At 50.7% G+C, this 22,867-nt stretch overlaps 1 protein-coding gene across 4 annotated transcripts in view; it reads left to right on the top strand.

The window, feature by feature from the left end:
- Window positions 1-21,600, top strand: part of CALN1 (calneuron 1) — a 163,197-nt gene extending 141,597 nt beyond the window's left edge. For all 4 annotated transcript variants that reach the window (XM_032707608.1, XM_032707610.1, XM_032707612.1 and 1 more), the window contains 2 exons: window positions 12,323-12,476; window positions 18,475-21,600. In XM_032707608.1, the coding sequence (XP_032563499.1) occupies window positions 12,323-12,476; window positions 18,475-18,602 (282 nt within the window). In that variant the 3' untranslated portion in view covers window positions 18,603-21,600. The remainder of the gene's footprint in view (window positions 1-12,322; window positions 12,477-18,474) is intronic.
- Window positions 21,601-22,867: the final 1,267 nt, after the last annotated feature.

The raw sequence follows: 22,867 nt of genomic DNA, 5'->3' as shown, positions 1-22,867 counted from the left end.
CTTATCCTGTCACTCCAAACCCTTGTCAATAGTCTTCTCCATCTTCCTTTTAATGTCCTGTCAGATACTGGAAAGCCACATTAGGTCACCCCAAATTTTCCTCTTGTCCAGGTTGAACAATCCCAATTCTCTCAGCCTTTCCTTACAGGAGAGCTGCTCCATCCTTCCCATGCTGGGCTTGGATTGGCATCACAGCTGTTTGCCACAAGTCCTTCCCTGGCCTTGCTGGTGCCTGAGCTCAGTTCCCGCAGCCACACCAGCAGAGCTCGGGATGGGGGAGCTGGGCTGTCATGTGACAGTTTATTTTAGGGTGAGAAGAGTCCTCGAGTGTCACTGAGCTAAATATTTCTCTAATTCATGCATAACTGATGTACAGTTAGCGGCCTGATCTCACAGACCTGGGTCAGAGCTCTCTCCCATGATGTGGCTGGGCTGTGACTGCGTGTGGCAGGGTGGCAGCTCAGGGCTGGCACTTATCTGAACTTCCTGACCACTGGTGACAGTCCCTGTCAGCACTCACTGCTGGAACTCGGAAGCCAGGTTTGGAGACAGTTTGCATTGGCCTCCAACCCTCCTGTTAACAGCAGGAGTTGTGGCAAGGGGGTTTAGGTTGGATCTCAGCCAAAGGTTCTTCCCCCAGAGGCTGGTTGGGCACTGCCCAGGCTCCCCAGGGCAGTGGGCACAGCACCAAGGCTGCCAGAGCTCAGGGAGGGTTTGGCTGATCCTCTGGGGCACAGGGGGTGACTCTTGGGGCTGGGCCTGTGCAGGGTCAGGAGTTGGACTCCATGATCCTTGGGGGTCCCTTCCAGCTGAGCACATTCTGGGATTCTTACCCCATCTCACCCACACACTGGGGTGTGTCCTCCTGTGCTGGGCTCTGTTTTTTGGGTTCTAGAGCCCTGAGCTGAGCAACCCACCTGCTGTTCCCTCTGCTCTCCTGAGCTTTCCTGCAGGTACCAGCAAACCTGCTCATTTTTCCCAGTTTCGAGGTGCCCCCTCCTTGTCTCAGCCCCACTGCTCTGAGTCTGAGTCATGCATTAAAACCACTTTCCTGAATTTTATTTTTTTGCAGTGACAGCTGATCTGTATTTTCTTCTTTGTCTGCCCCAGCATGTTGGTAGCTGGCAGGAGCTAACAACTGCCAAGTGAATTGCTGGAGGGGACTTCAGAATTGATCACCTTGTTTTTAGCATGGCAGGGAAAAAAAATCATGTACTCCCAGCAAAAGACTAACTTAGCAGATACTCCAGGCTTTAGTTGCACTTTCTACCTCGCAGTTTTCAGTCCAATTAATCTTATTTTCAAACAGTGGTCATTATGTGGAGAGCAAAAGGTGATACAAAAATAATTACAAAATGCAAATAGAATAAAAGACAGATTCCCATCCCAGCACAATGTGACAGAGAGAAGCAAATCAGAAAGAATTAAAATCATTTCTGTCCTTTTCTCACATTTTCTGAGCCTTGCTGCACCAACACCAATTTTTCACATCCTCTGCTCTTGAATTGCTAAACTGAACTGCAAATGGTGGAGGGTTTTTCCTCGGTGTTTCTGCCTCTGAATTAGACATTCATTGACTTTCTTCAGGGCTTTAGACTTGTCAGGAAAGATCCATGACAGGCACAAGCCAACTGGGGAGCTGCATTGGCACCAATGCTCTGAGCTAATGTGGGCTAACGTGAGCCATGGGCTTTGGGGGCAGATGGGAAGGACTTCAGGGGAACTCTGGTTTCTCCAGCTTGGGGGGAAGTTGTCAAAGTAGCCCCAAACAAATTAAACATGTTCTTTGTGTCAGGGCACTGGGCAGTCCCCACTGGGCCAGACTGGTGCTGGCAGTTCCCTCCTGGATGTCTGACAGCTCCTGGGCCCTGTTAATAACATCAATAACTTCTGGCATTTTAAATTTGTTATTTCTTACTTCGCCTTACGAAGTGCCAGTTTGACAGATCATGACTTTGGCCCGCAGAGATGAATTTCTCATGCCTCAGGTGAATTTCTCACTGTGGAAAAAAAAAAAAAAAAAAGTGCCTTTTTAATATTACATGTCTTCCAAATGAGAAGGTCCCAGGCCTGAGGTCATGACAACTTTCAGTTTCTAAATACAGGCTAAAAGATAACAACAGACCCAGAGTGAATTAATAGAGGTCAAACTGAAACCCCAAAGGTTGGACCATAATTACCATAATGAGATGTTTTTACTGACTAAGTTTTGAATTTTTTCTCCTCCTTCACCTTCTCAGAACTCAAAGTCTTTTTAGACATTGTAATTTTGGCCCAAGTCATGCACCAGCACACTGAAAGATGGGAAAGATCCTTTCTGCTCTGGGTCATTGTTCACAAGGGAAGAGAGGTCCCCAAAATACCTTCTGGAACAGGCCTGGCTGAGCTGGAGTTTCTCTTTGCTTGTGCACACTCAGTCTTTCACTTCTGCTTTATTAAACTGCCTTATCTCAGCCTGTGAGTTGTGTTCCATCTCATTGTCTCTCACCTGTCCAGCTGAATCAGTGATAGAGCAGCTTGATGGGCACCTTGGTGTCCTGCCAGAGGGCAGGGATAGATGGGATATTGGGAAGGAATTGTTCCCTGGGAGGGTGGGGAGGCCCTGGCACAGGTTGCCCAGAGAAGCTGTGACTGCCCCATCCCTGGAAGCGTCCAAGGCCAGGTTGGACAGGGCTTGGAGCAACCTGGGCTAGTGGAAGGTGTCCCTGCCCATGGCAGGAGTGGAACTGGATGATCTCTGAAGTCTTTTCCAATCCAAACCATTCCATAATCCTATGGTTCTATCTTGGCTTTGTCTGGTGCTGGACAGCAGAATTAGAAGGGCTGTTTGCTGTTCAGTTTTATTTTTTGTTACCCATCACCTGCAGTGTCAGGGATGCTTCAAGTTTTCCCCAGCAGCTCTTGATCTCCCTTTGTAAAGCTTTTATTAATTACTAGTGTCCTTTGTGCCTTTCAGGAACATGTCTCACCTTCTCATCCACTTCTCGGGGCATTCTCCAAACATTTATAACTGTTAAGTAAAAAATTGCTTTCCTTTGGCTCAAGGCTTTCAGGAGACATTCAGCAGGGCTGCACGTTTACTTCCCTCGGGTTTCTGCTGCCTCATCCAATTCAGGAGCAGCTCAAAGATCGTTTCTCCAGGCAGGGATTCCACAAAAAATGGGTGGGTGAAGTTCAATCTGTTTTTTGGAGCAGACAAGACAGGTTATTTTAGCTGGATGTTGGCTTTCCCTCATTCCAGAATTCCTCTGTGCTCCCTGGCTCACAGGTTTATTGTCATAAAGCAAAGCCCAGGCTCTGGGGCTGTGCAGCTGCTTCACTGGCGCCTCACACAGCACGAGCTTCGCTGATGGAGCTCCAAAGTCCCCTCACATCCTTGCTCAAGACACAAATACCAGCATTCCCAGCCACTGGAGCCACTGTCCCTGAGGGTCCCAGCACATCCCTACAGGGTGCAGACCCCCTGGCCTCCCATTGAGGGACAAAGAATGAAGGATTTTATTTTCTTGGAAAACAGGGGGGTTTGGCTCACCCCACCCAGTGTCTTGTCACAAACCACTTTGTCATGTTCTTCTTGTTCATGGCAGTCACAACTTGCTGGGCAGGGGCAGAGGAGGGGCAGGGACTGAGCTCTGCTCTGGGGGGACCAGGGACAGCAGCCAGGGAATGGCTGGAGCTGTGTCAGGGCAGGCTCAGGTTGGATCTCAGCCAAAGGTTCTTCCCCCAGAGGCTGGTTGGGCACTGCCCAGGCTCCCCAGGGCAGTGGGCACAGCCCCAAGGCTGCCAGAGCTCAGGGAGGCTTTGGCTGATCCTCTGGGGCACAGGGGGTGACTCTTGGGGCTGGGCCTGTGCAGGGCTGAGGGTTGGACTGATGATCCTTGGGGGTCCCTTCCAACTCAGCACTTTCTGGGATTCTGGGATTGAACAGAGGGGCATCAGTTCTGCCCTAAATCCTCTGGCTGCAGTGGGACACACAGACATCACCATCAGAACACGTTTCACCTCATCCCACTGATGGATTCACACTGGGGAGATGAATCCATTAGAACTCCAGAGCTGTGGGGGAGGCGGGAGATGGTCGGTCCCAAATGGCAGTGCCCAGCTTTAGCCTTAATTAAATCTTGGGAGTTTGCTTCTCTGAGAGGCTCCCACAGTCCTTGCCTCGAAGGTCAAGATGTTGCAGACCTATTTATGTATTCTCTTTGATTGGGATCAGACTGGCAGCCTGTTGTGGAGGCCTGGGAGCTTTAAAAGTAGGCAAAAGAAATAGTTAGAGCCTGTTAATTTGTTCTTCAGCCTGAGAGCATTTCCTGATTGAAAAAAAAAAAAAAAGACAAATCACCACTTCTCCGTGTTTTACTAAACTGTTTAAAGTTAATTGAATGAGCCCAGGATTAACATTCCTGCTGTTTTTTCTGTGGAGGTGTTGCCTATCAGGGGGCCTATTTCTCTCAGCCCAGTTTAATAACCATTATATCCCAGGATATAAAGGAAGAGGTCAGTGGAGAGGTAAAGCCAATGACACACTCCCTACCTAAAACATTCCTCCAAAGAGTTAGTCTGGCTCTAGTAAAGGATGGGACCAGCGTCGGGTGGTGAGATCAGCAGAGGGAATTACACCTCTGGGTTTGTTCTGGTACACCCAGGACTGGAGAAAAGGGTTTCTTTGCAGACCAGCCCTGAGCAGAGTTTTCCATCACCAGAGCCAAGTGACAGTGTCCTCGTGGGTTCATTTCAGGCCCGTGCTGGGTGCAGCAGCTCATGTCCCAAGAGTCCTGTGGCATGGGGCCAGAGGTTTAAGGGATGCTCTAAATCCACTATCAGGGAATCAGGGAACACCCTGGGTGGGAAGGGACCCACAGGGATCATCGAGTTCAACTCCTGGCCCTGCACCAGGACAAGCCACAAAATCCCACCGTGTTCCTGAGAGCAAAGGAGGTTGTTTGGACCTGTCCAAGGAACCTTTTGTGATCCACAGCCATCAGAGCCTCTGGCAGAGCCGGGGGCATTCCAGTGGTGTTCCTTGAGGGTCCCATGTGGGCTGTGGGATGTCTGAAGGGACACACAGGTTAGTCTGGAATACCACATCACTTCATAGTGCAGAATTAGGCATTTGGGGTTGAGGGTGTTGTGGAGATGCACTTAAATCTGATCTGAACTCCTCCGTGTGCAAACGATTCCCCGCTGACAAAGCTGCGGGAAGAGCGGAGCCATCTCCCGACACCAGCACGGTAACGAGCCTGTTACTATGGAAATGAGCCTGAAATTCCTGCTGCCCGGCAGCCGCAGGGAGCTGTTCCCAAAGGCTGCTGAGCTGGTGGCACCGGCACGGCAGCCCCCCTGACCCCGGGGGTGGGGGGAGAAGCTGCCACAACACCTGGGTGCCGGGGTGGCTGCGGGGCACCGTGTCCTGAGGGACATCCTACCCACACGGAGCCAGCTGGAGAGGGCAACAAGGGTGTCACACAGCCCAACCACCACGGGGGTGAGCATGGAAGGTCATTTCCAGGGGGCACTGGGCTCCCTGGATGCTCTGGGCACTGGGAGTGTGTGTGCAGTGCGGGGGCCAAGCCTGGTGCTCCTGTGGGTGAGGGCAGAGCAGGATGGAGAAACATCCTGGACACTCAGTGCTGGGCTCCAAGCCCTGGCAGGCTGGGATCATGCCTTAATATACAATAATGCATAATAATATCCAGTTATGCATAATGATATACAACAATACATAGCAATATAGAATAATATGTATTGTATCTATAATAAGACAATACATTTATATGCCTAAATATAAATATAAAAATATATATTTATATTCTATTTATATTTATAATAGTATATATATAATAACACACACACACACACACATATATAAAAGCTCATCCAGGAGCTTCCCCAGTGGGGTCCTGCCCCAGTGCTGTGGATTGAAATGGCACCCACTGCCTCGTGGGCATGAGTAGAGAGTCCTTCAGTCTCCAGAGCCCAGAAGATCCCATCTACAAACACAGCTCCTTCCCTGCCCTTCCACATTCCTGGCTTCTCCAGAACACACTGTTTTCCCCTCGTTATAACATTGCCATGGCTGAGCAAATCTGGGAAGTACAGTGGGTACAAAAAGACATTCATCCACCCCCAGGAAGAATGGGGGAACATCAGTGCAGCTCACTGGGTTTAATACAGGGCCAACATAAAACATTGCTCCAGTGGAAAAGTCCCAGATCAGGAGTTTGTGATCTCAAAGTCCACCTGGCTCGAGGACCATAGAATCCCAGAGTCACAGAATCCCAGAGTCACAGGATCCCAGAATGTGCTGAGCTGGAAGGGACCCCCAAGGATCATCAGTCCAACCCTCAGCCCTGCACAGGCCCAGCCCCAAGAGTCACCCCCTGTGCCCCAGAGGATCAGCCAAAGCCTCCCTGAGCTCTGGCAGCCTTGGGGCTGTGCCCACTGCCCTGGGGAGCCTGGGCAGTGCCCAACCAGCCTCTGGGGGAAGAATCTTTGGCTGAGATCCAACCCGAGCCTGCCCTGACACAGCTCCAGCCATTCCCTGGCTGCTGTCCCTGGTCCCCCCAGAGCAGAGCTCAGTCCCTGCCCCTCCTCTGCCCCTGCCCAGGCAGTTGGAACTGCACTGAGGTCTCCCCTCAGTCTCCTCTGCTCCAGCTGAACACACCAAGTGCCCTCAGTGTCCTCCCACGGCTTCAAATCAAGGCCCTTCCCCATCTTCACTGCTCTCCTTTGGACACTCTCTAATGGCTTCAGATCTTCCTTTTATTGTGGTGCCCAAAACTGCCACAACATCTGCACCCCCAGAGCTGCCCTGGGACACCTTGGCTGTGTCAGCACAGCACAAGTCCAGCCACTCTGCTGAGTCCAGGGATTTTTTTGGGTCACATCCCGTGTTTTGGCAGTGTGAGAAGGGTCAGTTTGCATCTACCTGGTGGGTGTTGGACACATGGCCTGACGTGCACTAGGTCTGAGAGCAAAACAGTGGTGTTATCTCCTAATTCAGACATTATTCTGCCCCAAACCAGAAGTCTCAGATACATAGATGTGGTGCTTAGGGACTTGGTTTAGTGGTGGAGTTGGTGTTGGGACAATGGTTGAACTCAGTGATCTCTTCCAGCCTAAATGATTCTCTGATTCTCTGAAGCTTTTGGGTTTGCAGACCTGATTTTCAAAAGCACCAGGCGAAATCTTGCTCTCCTGTTGCTGTCCCAGTCTCCACTTGGAGCCCTCAGCAGCCCAAGATGACCTTTCTCAGATGGTTTACCTGGGAAACCAGTGTCTGAGTGCTCTCCTGGCTAAAACCTTCCCTCCAGAGGAGCCAGTCCCACCACTTGTTGAGCTGAGCATTTTTATCAAAGTGGCTTTAAAAGATCTTGCAGGTCACCCTGTTCCAGTTCCTGCAGGGTCTCAGCCTGGCATCACCCAAAATAGGCTGGCAGGCTCCTCTCAAATCCCAGGGCCACCTTGGGATTCAAGAGAGGAGCCTCCCACTCTTTTTTTAAAAGCAGAGCTGATATTAAATGAAATTATCATAAGGGCTACTTCAGCATTTAACTCTTTGGAGAAGCAAGTCCTTCCCAGAGGGGCATCTCCCACTAGAGGAAAGAATTCCAGGTAGGACACAGAAGTATCTGGAAATGGTGCTCTGCAGGCAAGGCAGCTGTCCATCAGCTATAAATTTGGAACATTTGGATTAAGGAGACTGAAGGAAGTGGTTGGGACTCTGCTTTCATTCCCAACAGGAAATTTAAATCAAGGAGGAGTCAGGAAGCTACAGGCCCACTTTCCCTTCTAGGTGTGTCCAGGGACAACATCCTCCTTCTCCTGGGGACAATTGCTGAGTTCCTTCCAGGTGCTCTCCATAGGATCCAAACATCCCTGTACAAGGAGAGGTTTCCATTCAGCTCTTGGGGAGTCTGAGCCTCAGCACTGGGCACAGTTGGTCTCTGTTTCAGTGCTCACCGTGTATTCCGAGCTTCAGAAGCTGCACCATTGATTTCCACTAATTATAAATCCTATAGAAAGTTCTCAGCTTGCAACAGTCACGGTTTGGCTCTCAGTGGAGTCAATAAAAGTTAAGAGTTGCTCCCTGGTTGCTGTCATTACAACAATAAACCCCGGAGTAATTGAAAAGTGAATCAGGGAAATTGCCGGATTGGAGAGCAGTGAAAATAGAAGGAATTACCAGGGAGCCCAAGCAGAGCCTTGTCCCTGCCTGCACCAAGCTGGAGTCTATTCTGGACAAACTGATAAGTGTGTCATGGTGGACATGTCTTGAGCAAGGGGCAAAGCAGGAGCAGTGACCATGTCCCTGCCAAGAGGCTGAAAATTCAGTGCATGAGCCAACAAGGGTGATTTTGAATCCCTACCGAGATTGTTCCGCTTCCTAAAAGGCAAAAATGACAACAAAATAATAAAAAAAATAATTTCTCCCTGTATTAGAATAAAACTCAAAAGCAAGAGCGGGAGATGCAGCAACAAGAGGACAATTATTTCCTACTAGATAGGTCAGCTGGTACAGGAAGACCCAAATCCCCCCAGGTCATTACTGTTTGCACATCTTTAAGATTAGATGATAACCAGGGTTTTGTCTGGAATCCAGGCAGCTGGAAGCAAAGTAAGGTTGGAGGACAGTAGAGTCTTCTTGGTGACAATGCTGGTAGAGAGGGAGATCTGCAAAGGCTTGGACAGGCTGAGAAAACTGGGACTGTTCAATCTGGAGAAGTGAAGGTTGTGTGGAGACCTCAGGGTCTGAAGGGGCAACAAGGAACCTGGAGAGGGGCTGTTCATCAGGAATGGGGGAGTCAGCACAAGGGGAATGGGTTCAAACTGACAGGGGGGAAATTTAGGTTGGAGATATGGAAGAAATTGTTCCTTGTTCAGGTGGGGAGGCCCTGGCACAGGTTGCCCAGAGAAGCTGTGGCTGCCCCATCCCTGGAAGTGTCCAAGACCAGGTTGGAGCAACCTGGACTAGTGGAAGGTGTCCCTGCCCAAGGCAGTGGGTGGGACTGGATGAGCTTAAGGTCCCTTCCAACCCAAACCATTCCAGAATTCTGATTCTTTATTCATAGGAAAATTCAAGAAATCTGCAAGAACATGACATTTTAAGAATGGGACATCAGACTTGGGCTGAGAAAATTGAGATTGTTCAGCCTGGAGAAGAGAAGCTTTCGGGTGACCTGATTGTGGCCTTTCAGTGCCTGAAGGGACTACAAGAAGATGGGGAGAGACTCTTTACAAGGAAATGACAGGACGAGGGGGAATGGCTTCATACTGCCAGAGGGCACGGTTAGATGGGATATTGGGAAGGAATTGTTCCCTGGGAGGGTGGGGAGGCCCTGGCACAGGTTGCCCAGAGAAGCTGTGGCTGCCCCTGGATCCCTGGAAGTGTCCAAGGCCAGGTTGGAGCAACCTGTGATAGTGGAAGGTGTCCCTGCCCATGGCAGGGGGTGGAACCAGATGATCTTTAAGGTCCCTCCCAAACCATTCTCTGATTTATGATTCCATAATTCTAAGACTGAGGAAAGGAAAAACAGGTGTCAGCATCGGCAGTGGTGTGTCCCAAGGTGAGTTTGGACACCTGTAGCTCTGGAGACAGACATGAAGGAGCAGAGGGATGATCCAGAGATGATGTTCTTCCAACACAGTCATCTTGGGACATAGTGAGGCAGATCCTGAAGCAATCAGTTGGCTTTCTACAAGGTCAAGAAAGCCCATGTAAAGTCTGTGAGCACTTCCAGTATGAGTCTCACACGGCCCTGCAGATATCCTCAAAAAAGGATGCAAGTAAAGAGAAGGTCTCAGACACTGCTCTGGGCTGTGGAGCACCCACAGGGGTGAGCATCCACCTGGTGATGGGTGAACACAGGTTTTGAACAGCTTCTGGAAGCACTGTTCCTTTGGGACAGCTTCTGGAAAGACCCTGGAAGTGTCCATGGCCAGGTTGGATTGGTTCTGAGCAACCTGGGCTAGTGGAAGGTGGCCCTGCCCACGGCAGGGGTGGAACTGGATGAGCTTTAAGGTCCTTTCCAACCCAGACCATCCTGTGATTCCATAATTTGCTGAAGGCAGAAAAATCAAACCCCTAAACTCCAACAAAAGTCTGTATTGGCCTCAGAGAACTGTCCCTGAGCCAAGAACAAACTCAGCACAGGTTGAAAATGACCCCACGATGTGATGGAATGGGGTAACCACATGCTGACAGGCTGCTCCTCCTCAGATGGAGTGACCACTAGGATGAAATTAAGGCTTTGCCATATGGGTGGCCTCAGGAAGAGTTTTCAGGTTGAAGTTTCCCAGGACAAAGACCCCAAAGGAATGAAGGATTGGGGTGTTAGGGGAGAAACCCTTGCTTTTACCAGCAATCAGCACTGCAGGAAGGCACCCAGGAGGGCTGCAAACCCCGGGCAGCTCTGCAGACCTCCACTAACACACTTCCCACCCTGCTGGGAGGTTCCCATCAGTGAGCCCCCATTCCCACCCCTCTGGTTGCCAAGAGAAACGCCATTTGGAATCCCACAGGTTGTCAAATCCGCAGCTGCTCGGCTTGACTTGCTCTCCTAACATGAAAGACAGAGTCTGGAGGGTGAGATTTCCTCGTGCTCAGCAAAGCAGGATGGAAATTTGGGACTAAATGCCAGGGGGATTTGCAATCCAGCTTTGAAGTGTACAACGAGGAGCCACTGGTGACAATGGCGTGCTGCCTATTTTTAGCTCTGAATGAATCCCTGAGGAACAAGGACAGCAGCAAAAACACCAAACCCACCAGACTTGCTTTGCAGAGAAATGCTTTTCATCTGGGCCAAAGGCAGGAACTTTGCTGTCCAGTTCTCTGCACCAGGTTTGGGCTTGTGGCAGGAAAGAAGGGAATAGAATTGTAGGAATCGGTGGTTCTAAGGACAGCTGGGGAAATAGGGATGAGTGTGTGCAAATCTGCCTGTACACACACAGTTGTGGCTGAACGTTTCAGGGTCCAGATTTAATCAAATTATTTCTCTTAGTTTTCCCTTGAGGATTAATGATTTTGGATCTATGTGATGAGATGTGCAGCAGTGCTCGGGGAAGACAATGTCAGAGCAGCTCGGGAGTGATAAGAATACCAAGATGGGTTGAGTTGGAAGGGACTTTAAAGCTCATCTTGTTTCCAACCCCCTGCCATGGGCAGGGACACCTTCCACTAGCCCAGGTTGCTCCAAGCCCCGTCCAACCTGGCCTTGGACACTTCCAGGGATCCAGGGGCAGCCACAGCTTCTCTGGGCAACCTGTGCCAGGGCCTCCCCATCCTCTCAGGGAAGGATTTCTTCCCAATATCCCACAAAACCCTGCCCTCTGGCAGTAGGAAGCCCTTGTCCTATCACTACATGCCCTGTCCTGTCCCGTTTGCTCTGTCCTCATCACGCTGAGGGAAAGGAGTGGGAATTTCTCCCTGCACCACCCACTCCCAGCTGGCATCACCTTTCCTCCACTACAGCATTACCCTGGGGGTGTTTGGCCTTTCTGGGCTTTCTTGGAGGTGGGTGGTTCAGATGAGGCTGGACAATCCCTGGTTCTCACTGTTTGCTGAGGGTGAGCCCATTTTGGGCTGTAAGGCCTGAGCTGAAGGTGCCGGGTAGAGGAGGATCATCTCCAGCACTGAGGAAGATCATCATGGCTTGGAGCATTTCCATCCATCTTTCCTGACTGCTCTGAGGGCTCGGGGACGCTCATCCCTTGCCCTGGCACAGCAGCCAGGGTGAGTGCCCTCTCTGCTGTACCCTTAGCAGGTGTTAATAGCACAAACAGCCACACGTGCAAAGTTCTGCTGCTGCAAAATGTCCTTTCCTACGTATTCTTCAGGAATCGTGGGTTTAACATTTGCTTTGTGAGAGAACATTTACCCACTGGATCTACAGCACAGGTCAGCTCAGAGGGAAATGTTCTCTGCTTGTTCTTGCCACACAGGCACAACTGGAGAGTTAGGAATCGAAAAAAAAGGGGTCAGAAACAAGGCTGTGACTCGTGGCAAAGTGCAAGAGCTACAAGGGGGATCCCTCAGGGGTTTGTCTCTGTTGGGGTGGCCAAGATGATACTGAATTGCTGCCTCTACAGCCTGGAAGACCCTCCCTGACACAGGGCTGTGTCTCTCTGCTCCTCCACCAGCACTAAGGAGCTCCAGCAACATCCATTTGCAGCTTTAGAGTAAAATGAACCTGAAAGAGCAACATTTGCAAAGTTGAAATGAGGGTGGTAAAACACGGGTAGGGAACTGTGGCACTGCCCTCCTGCCCTCATCCCTCTGGGTGCTGTGTCTCTAACTGGGTCTAACTGGGTGCTCTTCCCACAGTTTGACATGCAGAGGATAACGCTGGAGGAGCTGAAGCACATCCTGTACCACGCCTTCCGCGACCACCTCACGATGAAGGACATCGAGAACATCATCATCAACGAGGAGGAGAGTCTCAATGAGAACTCTGGCAACTGCCAAACAGAGTTTGAAGGTGAGGGAGGAACTTTCTGGGTTTCTAAACAATTATCCTCTTCCTGGTTTGTCTGTAAAACCCACTCTGTGCTGTGACATGCAATGGGCAGGGAGGTGTGGAGTTAATGGGGAGTTATTTTAGAGAAGCAATGACACACTTGGGGACCTGCAGAGCTGCCACCAGCCTTCCTCCATGGATCAGTAAAGCTGAGCCTGGTTCAGACAGGAGGAGGAACTACTGGGTACTTTGCCTTATGGCAAAATGGGATGGGATTCAGCCAAAGGGATGTGCAGCCCATGCTGAGGTGAGTGTATAAGACAGACTGAATTTTCCTACAGAAACTTCCATATTTCCCTCAGGCTGTCATGGAAACACTTCATTGGCCCTGGCAGGCCCTACCAAGAGCTGTAAGGCTCTTCCAGCTTTCTGCTGTCTTTCCATAAACAGAAAAAGGTCTGCTCTGGGCTCCCAGGGAACAGCTGAGATGAGTCCTGTCCCTGCACTGGAACACCAGCAAGGAGCAAGGATGGTGCCTCTGTACCTGTGGCCTGGGGCACCTCTTGTTCTGAGCTGCTGGGGCCACTGATGTGGGGCAGGTTCAACCAGGACAGCTCATCTCAGCACCTGAGAGTGTCTGCAAAGTCAAGGGCTAAGCAGAGCTCAGAGGGAGCCAGAGAAAGGGAAACATTTGCTTCCTCTCATCAGTGTGAGAAGGGCACCAAGTGCTCCCCAACTCAGCCTCTGCAGTGGGGTTTGCACTTTGACAGAGCTGACACTGGCAAGAACATTCCCTCTTTTAAGGCATCTCAGGAGAAGGATTTTCTTGGCCAGAGGAGCTTGTGCTGCTCCAAAGCATTGCTGGTTGGAACAACTGGAGCTGTCCAGGGAAGCTGTGGCTGCCCCATCCCTGGAAGTGTCCAAGGCCAGGTTGGAGCAACTTGGGCTAGTGGAAGGTGTCCCTGCTCATGGCAGGGGCTGGAATAACATGATCTTTAATCTTCCATGGTTCTCTGAAATCTTCCCAAGTCCCAGAAGAGTCCAAGGAAATACCCCCAGAGAACCTGCAGGGTTGAGCACAACCCCCTGGGACAGCCACTGTGCTTTGCCACCCACAGCACTGCCACTTTCTGTGGGCCATCTGGGGGGAAATTCTGATACTCTGAGGGGTCAGACAAGCTTCTGAAAGGGCACCAGGCCAAGACAATGAAGCATCTTTCAAACAAAGCAAACCTTTAGTGTAATTCTTAGCCTGGCTAATGAATGGCATTCAGCAGCTCTATCCAGCACACTGAATACTGCAGGAGAGGTGGAGAAGAGCACAGCTGAATTTTAAAAAACCTGCAGGAGAGAGGAAAGCAGCAACACTCTCTGAATCAAGCCAAGCACCATTTTTTTTTGTTCCTCCTGGAGAGCAGCAGGGAGGAAGAGATGCTACTTATTGAATGGAGCTGTCAGTCCCCACTGACCTGCTGATTCACTGGAGGCACGAGCCAGTTCAGGTTCATTTCAGCTCTGGGGCTTGGGTGAACCATCCCAATCACCAGGAAAAAAAAAATTGGGTCCAAATACCTAAATGCTCAGCAGCTCGTTTTGGAAGTCCCAGCTTCCAAAAGTACAGCAGGAACAGCTTTTCTCGTGGGATGTTGGCATTGCTGGTGCCAGGCAGAACCTGGAAGCAAAACAGCCCCGTTTTTAGATGCTAAAAATACACACACACAAATCCAGCAGGGAATACAGATCAACTTGACCCTGTCAACAGCAGTGCAAAGTTTTGCTTCAGGTCCCAGAAGAAGGGACAGTTCTGGTCCGTGGCAGCTCTGACGGGAGCGTTTCTCCCAGGAAAAGGCAGGCTGGGAGCAGGTTGTGTCCCTGCTGCTCTCCAGGTTGGACATGCCATTACCTGAATGACCCAGTTCTGCTCTCAGAGTTCCCAGTTCCCAAACACCAAGATCCCTACAGGGCTGAAAAGCAGAGCTTTGAGGGTCTCCTGGGTCAGTGACACCGCAGCAGAGCTGTCTCTGTGTAAATCACTCACGTGTGGAGCAAGGGAGATGCTTTTTGGGTATAATTCCTGGAGTTTATTTTAGGTGCCACCTTGGGATGAGATGAATTGCACCTTAAAAAGCAATTCAACCCTTCAAATAGCAATTCAACCCTTCAAATAGCAATTCAACTGTTCCTCTCAACCCACAGAACCTCCCACCTCTATTTAATGGGCATTTCATCCACCTCATTGAAGAGGCTTTGATGGGAATGAGGCCAAGATGAGCCCTGATGCTTTTTAGTGGGATTTTGGAATGGCTTAGAAAGGAAGAGATGTAACAGATACTTCCAGTAGTACCTTGAAAGGGGAGATCTGCACTCACTGTCACCTCTGGGTGTGTTCTGACCTTCAAAAGAGCAGCCCCCAAACCTCCTCCCTGCTGTGGGCACAGACATCCCCCCTTCCTCACAGCCCTGCCAGCTGTTTAAGGGTCTTGCACAGGTAATAGAACCATCAGTACAAATATATTCCAATTTCTGCCATTCTCACAGATTTGCCCTCTTGGCTGCTTGTCATGATAAGGTCTTTATGTGATATTTATGATTATGTAACATTCCTTCTATATTGGCATGGATTATAGACCTCATACCTCTCCCCCACACTCCCTTTACCCCACATACCATATTTGTATTATAGCCAGGGACAAGTCCAGGATTTTATTCAGTTCATTTCGAACATTAAAGTCACTTGTAAGACATCAAATCTAGGGAAAGACTACACCAGAACAGAGGCACAGTTATGTCTTCAGCCTTTATTTCTGTTTTTATTAATGCTTAGGGCAGGACAACAAAGATTAGATGTTTTTATGAGACACAAGAAAAGAACAACTGTTTGCAGCAACCTTGTGCTGCCAAAAATTTATAGCCCAAACCCCATTTGTCTGGCAGTTCCCTTTATCCAAACACTCAGGACATTAAACTGGTGGCAGACAAGGGTTTGGGGTGGTTGTGGTGACCTGAGCTGTCTGTCACAGGTATTTTATCCTCAGCCCTGACACTCCAATCAGCTGGATGTGCCAGAGCCCCCTCCCCGTTCAGCTGAGGGCTTGGGAATGAAAAACTGGCCTCTTAAAACAAAAATAACTCCAGGTAGGCAGAAAAAGCCACAATCCCTCATCCCTGGCAGGGTGGTGACAGAGCCACCATAAATACACTGCAGCTGTCCCTGGGAGCAGGGCTTTGGGGCAGGGGAGGAGGCTCTCAGGGCTCCCCTGACCACCCCAAACCCACCGTGGGCATCATGACCAGCCCAGAGCCACAGCCAGGGGGGCCTCAAATGGTCTGGCCCCATCAACCCCATGTCCTGGGGGAGAAGTTACAGTGACAATGGCTCTGTCTCTGCCCTTAATGACACCAGAGCGAGGTCTCCTCACTCCCTGGGTGCTGAGGAGGTGCAGGATGACCCAGCCTTGATTTGCCTTTGCTTCCTGAGCTCTCAGTGTTGTTGGACAGCCCGGGGGTGGCACCTCACCCCGAGAAGTTTGAGGATCTCTCCAGAGGAGCTCCAGGTTCTGACCGTGTACGAGGAACCAGCTCCCACGGGTGGTGTCAGAAACTCCCAGTGGCAACCAAATGCCAAAGGGATGGAGCATCCAGCCCTGAGCCAGTGGAACCAGCAGGAACAGCACAGATGCCAAGCTCAAGGGATCTGTGGATTTGGAGAAGGGACAGAACTGAGGGCAAACCATCACCACTAAGCAGGGGGGGCTGATGGGTGCTCATGTTTAAGAGGGCACTTCACAGGTAACTGCTCCCAGGGAGGAACATCAGTAATTCCAGGTTCTCTGTGTCCCTGGGGATTGCAGGGGCAGGGGAACTGTTACAACATTTCTGAGCCCCAACCAACAGCAAGAGGGTCTTGCTGGGTCTTCAGCACCCTACAGACCTTTTCCCTTTCTCCTGGGGTTATTTGGGAGGTGATTTGCATATTTGGTGTGCCTTCAGTCTGTGAAGAGCAGCCACGACAACTTCCCTGGGTCCTGCTACCTCAAAGCTCCATTTTAACTTGCTGATAGAACAGAAGTTGTTCAATCCAGGAACATTTCTGCCAGAAACACTGGCCATGGTTTACTCTTCCTCTGAAGAGGAGAGTTGCCATCACCAAAGGCCCAGACCAGTGTTCAGCTGCTGTTCTGGGTTTTTTCCATATATATTCTAAAAATATTCCTTTGAGTCTTTCCAAACATGAGCACTTGGAGCCTGGTCACATTTTAGGTTTATTCTGTGCTTGCTGTCACCTGAAAGTCTCCCATCATCCCCAAGTGCATCCATGAGAAAAAGGTGACTGGAACATCCCTTGTCAGGGCAATCCAAGACCAAAAACCAAACCAAGACTCAGAGCAGATGGGCAGAACTGTGGATGTGGCACTTGAGGACGTGGTTTACTGATGAACATAATGGTGGTGCTGGGTTGATGATCTTCAAGATCTTTTCCAACCATAACGATCCTGTGATTATCTCAGGGAACCTTCAAGGCCTTTTCAGACAAATTAATCTCCACAATACCCCAGTACCTCATAATGTTCTGACATTCATACACAGGGAGGCCAAGACAGAGACATGAACTGGCTTTGCTAAATCACAGCATGATCCTCACTGATGAGCTTAACAAAAATTGAAATTAAATAAAATAAGTCAAATGCTAAAAATCCCAACTCTGTCTGCATTTTAACTGCTGCACATTCCTCTCACCTCTTTTGACACGTTCATTTGAAAAGGTTCTTAATAAATCTGATTTTACTCAGGCACAGAAAACCTAAACACAGTTTGGAAAAGTGACTCATGTCCCATCACACTCATGGCAACTGTCACAGTGGGGGCTGAAGTGTTGGCAGGGAGCACATCTGGAATCTCTGCTCCTTCCCAGGTGACCTGGAGGAGTCTGAGGGATTCACACAAGACCAACATTTCCTATTAAAGAAATTCAGGGAGAACTTGGTTCAAATTAGAGGGAAAGGTTAAATTGGATATAAGGAAGGAATTGTTCCCTGTGAGGGTGGGGAGGCGCTGGCACAGGTTGCCCAGAGCAGCTGTGGCTGCCCCATCCCTGGAAGTGTCCAAGGCCAGGTTGGACAAGGCTTGGAGCAACCTGGGCTAGTGGAAGGTGTCCCTGCCTGTGGCAGGGGGTGGGACTGGATGATCTCCAAAGTCTCTTCCAGTCCAAACCATTCCATGCTTCTATGATTCCAACTTCATAAAGAGCTTAAAAGGAATACACAGATAAACTGAATCACCCCTACAGGCATCTGAGGGGGTTAAAAGCCAAGATGAGAGAGAGGATTCCTGCAGCATGTGAGGGTGGCCTGTGAGGAAGGTGGATTTGGAAGCACGGGAAGAGAAGGTGGGATGTTTGGAAATGTCCCAGCAGGGAGAGGTAAGACTTGGTAGGTCCCTGAGGTTTGGACAGGAGGGTTGTACCAAGGAAATGTAAGGAAGGTGTTGAGCCATTAGAGAGTGTCCAAAGGAGGCCACGAGGATGGGGAAAGGCCTTGATTTGAAGGTGTGTGAGGACACTGAGGGCACTTGGTGTGTTCAGCTGGAGAAGAGGAGACTGAGGGGAGACCTCAGTGCAGTTCCAACTGCCTGGGCAGGGGCAGAGGAGGGGCAGGGACTGAGCTCTGCTCTGGGGGACCAGGGACAGCACCCAGGGAAGGGCTGGAGCTGTGTCAGGGCAGGCTCAGGTTGGATCTCAGCCAAAGGTTCTTCCCCCAGAGGCTGGTTGGGCACTGCCCAGGCTCCCCAGGGCAGTGGGCACAGCCCCAAGGCTGCCAGAGCTCAGGGAGGCTTTGGCTGATCCTCTGGGGCACAGGGGTGACTCTTGGGGCTGGGCCTGTGCAGGGCTGAGGGTTGCACTCCAGGATCCTTGGGGGTCCCTCCCAGCTCAGTGATTCTGTGGTAACCAAAGGAGCATTTCCTGGTGGGAAACACAACCCCTGCACCTGTCTGACCGTGTCCTCCCTCCTGTCCCCTGCAGTGCACGCCCAGAAGCAGAACAGACAGACCTGCGTGCGGAAGAGCCTTATCTGCGCCTTCGCCATGGCCTTCATCATCAGCGTCATGCTGATCGCGGCCAACCAGATCCTGAGGAGCGGGATGGAGTAGCCCCTGGCCATGCCACTGTGACCCAAGCTGCCCATGCATGTGCATGCCCACCTGGGGGACCTCCCCCTGGCCCGACTCCACACGGCAAAGAGACACAGGCAGGCAAAGCACCACTCGAGCGGGAGCCCGAGGCCAGCGGCGTAAACGTGTCTTGTGAATCAACCACATCCTTTTTGGCAGGGACATCAAAGGGCTGTCTTAATGCTTTAAAGGTTTTGTTTCCTAATGCAATAAAAAAACACCCCCACCATCCCCCATGTAGAGGAGTCCCAAATTACTGCTTCAAAACAGCGATGGTGACTCGGAAGGGACTTGGATCCAGCAGCCTGTGTGGCAGTTTTGAGGAGGCACAGCCTCAGGACTTACTGCAGTGGGGCTGTCTTTGAACCAGGGGCCCACTGACTATCCCACTGGGCCCACATTCCCAGGAAGTTGATCGTAGCATTGCCACAAGCAAGTCCCATTTGTTTGATTTCACGTCCTCCAGCTCCACTTTCTTTTCCCTTATGACCATGCCATGGAGTTCACGGCATCAGAGGGGAGCCAGAGCATCTTGTACAGTATTTTCTGAGGAAAAAAAAAAAAAGGAGAATTCGCCAGCATCACACAAAATGTCTATTTTTTGCTTCCTAAACACAAGACTGGAGGTAGTAGGAGTCTGTTTGCCATTTATTCCCGACTGTGAATCAGGGCTTGAGAAGCACCACCCGTTTTTCACACATGGGCATTGGTGAGACTTGTGCACAGTCTTCCAACTGACTCTGCAACCACCAGCACAGCTCCAACTCCCTCTATCTGGTCCTGTCTGCATATTCAACAACATTTCCTCCCCAGCAGTTCTGCCTTTCTTTGATATTAGCCTTCAAGAACCTTATTCAAGATGAAAATCCCGAGGGAAGCTCTTTCTGGGCTTTCCTTCCCTCTCCTCGCCTGGGCAAATTTTATTTCCTTAATTTCACACGCCCTGGTTGGAATCTGCAGTGAAACCTCCGTGTCAGACATCCTGTGGGAGAGGTTCCCTTTCCCCTCACGCTGCAGAGTGTGGGTTTGACCATCCAGCTGCTCTGGTGCCTCCCAGGAGCCGTCCCAGCACCACCACCTCCGTCCCTTGGGCAGGTTCCAAAGAGGACAAGAGGAAAAGGAGAAGAAGGATCCAAACCAGAGCCCACCACCATGTGTTCCGAGGTGTGTCAGACTTTCAGATCCTGTGAGTGTTTGTCAGCTCCCCTGGAGGAGATTTTAATGAGCAGCAAGGAGAAGATGGAGCGATGCAGACTGGAGACATGAGCACTGGGCGAGCCTGGAGCCAGGATTACAGCAGCGAGGATTTTTCCTTTTCAGCTTGACACAAATCCTTGCATTTGCCTTTGGATGAACTGGGTGTCACACCGGGACACATCCAATTCCTTGCCCCAGTGGAAGAGGTTTCCCAGCTGGTGCTCATGGAGCGCTCCCAGGGAGGTCCGTGGAGTTGGAGCTGAGTTGTTGTTCCGGCTGGGAAAGCTCCAGAGCTCCAAGGAACAGTGAGATCTTGCTCCTGTAAATGTAGGTGACTGTTTCCTGTGCCACAGGAGGGGCAGGATGGCTCCCCAGGGGATTGCAAACCACCAGCTTCCCCCATCCTACACAGCAGCCATTGACTTAAACCTGGATCCATCCCAAAGACTCATTGCAGGTTGTTCTTCGGTGACAAGTTTGATTGATAACATTTAACCTGTATTTTTAGTAGCCTAATTTAAAAATCTGTTTCTTGTTGGTCTGTGTCCCATCAGCCCTTTTGAACTCAAGTCAACCACCTCATCCCTGTCATTTCCCTGGTGTCCCCCTCCACCCCAAGGACAACAACCCCCTTTTCCAGAGCAGCTGAGGTTTTTATTCTGCCTTTCCCAAAACACCCAACTTCTGCATTTCTGTTCTGTTGCGACTAATTGGGGTGAACTGCAAAATATTCCCTAACAAACTGGTTCTATCTCCCAGAAGATGGCGAGGTTTGTGTTTGCTGGAGGGCAGCAGCAGACTTCAAACCAGCAGCAGAATATCTTAGGGCAGCTCTGGCGGGGGATCTGCAGTGTTGGGGGGCCAAGGGACACTGGCTGAGCTGGACAGTGCAGATAATGAGCTTTGAGATCATCTGAAGGCAATTGTCATCACATTCTGAGGTCTCAGGGGTCTGTGGAGAGGTGGCAGCAGTGAAAAAAACCCTCTAAATATTACTTGTCAGTGAGTAATCCTTATTTTTTTCTCCTGGGGCTGTGCTGGAGGGAACATGGAGAGGTGGGGGTGGCTGGAGAGGTGGGCACTGACCCACTCCCCCCCTCAGCAATGGCAGAAACATGGGGCCTCTTTGCTGAGCCCACAAACACAACCTAAACCACAGACCAGGCATCTCCACCCCCTTCTCCCAGTGAACACCCAGCAGACTCCCACCATTGCATCTCCCTTAGGATGAGGTGACTGTCCGCATCCCTCCAAGCTTTCTGGAAGGCTCCATGATTTCCTCGTGCATGCTCCATAAAAACCATTGTAAATACAGCCATTCTTCACCCTGAAGCTCCATTTGTAGAACCAAACCTAGAACTAATACCTTGGTAAAAGCCATAGCCTGGTGTCAGTAGAGTTCATTGCACAACTCCCCACTGATTTCACTGGGTACAGGATTTTGGGGTGGTGGGAGGGGTTTGGGGGCGATTTTTCCGTAGGGAAACTAATTTATCTGTTAGGAATCAGTGTCATGTCTTGCCAGAGGTCTTCTTTTCCTTCCTAGATCAGCCTTTCATCTATGGGCATCTTGAAGAGATCCCTTCTTGAATCAGTCAGGCTCCACTGGCAATGCAGGGTGGATCAGGCGAAGCTCTTTCATCCTTTCCTCTCCCCAAAACCTTCCCATCCTTCCTAACCAGCAGCACTGGACCTCTGTCTCCTCCCAACCTCCCTGGCTCCATTTATGTAACATCCATTTATCTTTTTTTTCTTCTTCTTCCACAAGAGGGGGGGGGGGGGGAAGGGCTTTTTGCTGCTTTTACAGACAGTAGGTAAAAATAGAGCGGTAAAATTTTGATTGGAACCTGATGGCAAAAGCTTAGGGGGAAGAAAGTGAAAGAATCAAAGACATAAAAATAAAAAACCCCACATCCCATACTTGAAGAAAAAAAAAAAAAAACCTATTTAAGTGCTAATTAACATACTTTAAAAAATACCCAGACTGCAGCGAGGCAGAGCTGTCAGAAAAAGCACTAAACTTCTGCTCTCGCCTGTTACAGGAGAATTTAAGTGTCTTTTCAGCACTGCAATTCTGGAGGAAAAGGAGATTGCCATGGCAACCCCGGCTGTTCGTGACATGTGAGCGCCGTGTCGGAGCGACAGAGCTGTCCCGGCCCTGCTCCGCCGAGCAGGGATGGACAAACAACTCCCAGAAACCTGGGACACGGGTTTTGCTCCCGGATTAGGGAATCATCAGGAAATCGTGATCAACTCTGCAGCTTCTCCCGAGGGGCAGCTCCGATCCCTGCCCTGTGTGAGCAGCGACAGGACCTGAGGGAGGGGCTGGAGCTGTGCCAGGGCAGTTTTGGGCACCACAATAAAAGGAGGGCCTGAAGCCATTGGAGAGTGTCCAAAGGAGGCAACAAGGATGGGGAAGGGCCTTGATTTGAAGGTGTGTGAGGACACTGAGGGCACTTGGTGTGTTCAGCTGGAGAAGAGGAGACTGAGGGGAGACCTCAGTGCAGTTCCAACTGCCTGGGCAGGGGCAGAGGAGGGGCAGGGACTGAGCTCTGCTCTGGGGGGACCAGGGACAGCAGCCAGGGAATGGCTGGAGCTGTGTCAGGGCAGGCTCAGGTTGGATCTCAGCCAAAGGTTCTTCCCCCAGAGGCTGGTTGGGCACTGCCCAGGCTCCCCAGGGCAGTGGGCACAGCCCCAAGGCTGCCAGAGCTCAGGGAGGGTTTGGCTGATCCTCTGGGGCACAGGGGGTGACTCTTGGGGCTGGGCCTGTGCAGGGCTGAGGGTTGGACCCATGATCCTTGGGGGTCCTTTCCAGCTCAGGATATTCCATGACTATGATTCTCTAAAATCTCTTGGCTTGGCTCAGCTTGGGAAGGCTTGGAGAGGGATGTGGTTGTATTAACTTGAGAGAGGCCTTTGGTTTGCTCAGGAGTGAGGGAAATCAGTGTAGCCTGAGCTCTGCTCCACACAGGCTTGGAGAGGTGGGTTCTCTGTGCAGGGATTGATCTCTGATGGAAGGGTTTGGGTTGTTCCTGCTGGGACATCAC

The sequence above is a fragment of the Chiroxiphia lanceolata genome, chromosome 20 (assembly GCF_009829145.1).
Source record: "Chiroxiphia lanceolata isolate bChiLan1 chromosome 20, bChiLan1.pri, whole genome shotgun sequence".
In the NCBI taxonomy this organism is placed as follows: domain Eukaryota; kingdom Metazoa; phylum Chordata; class Aves; order Passeriformes; family Pipridae; genus Chiroxiphia; species Chiroxiphia lanceolata.
This window is presented reverse-complemented; position numbering and strand designations above follow the sequence as displayed.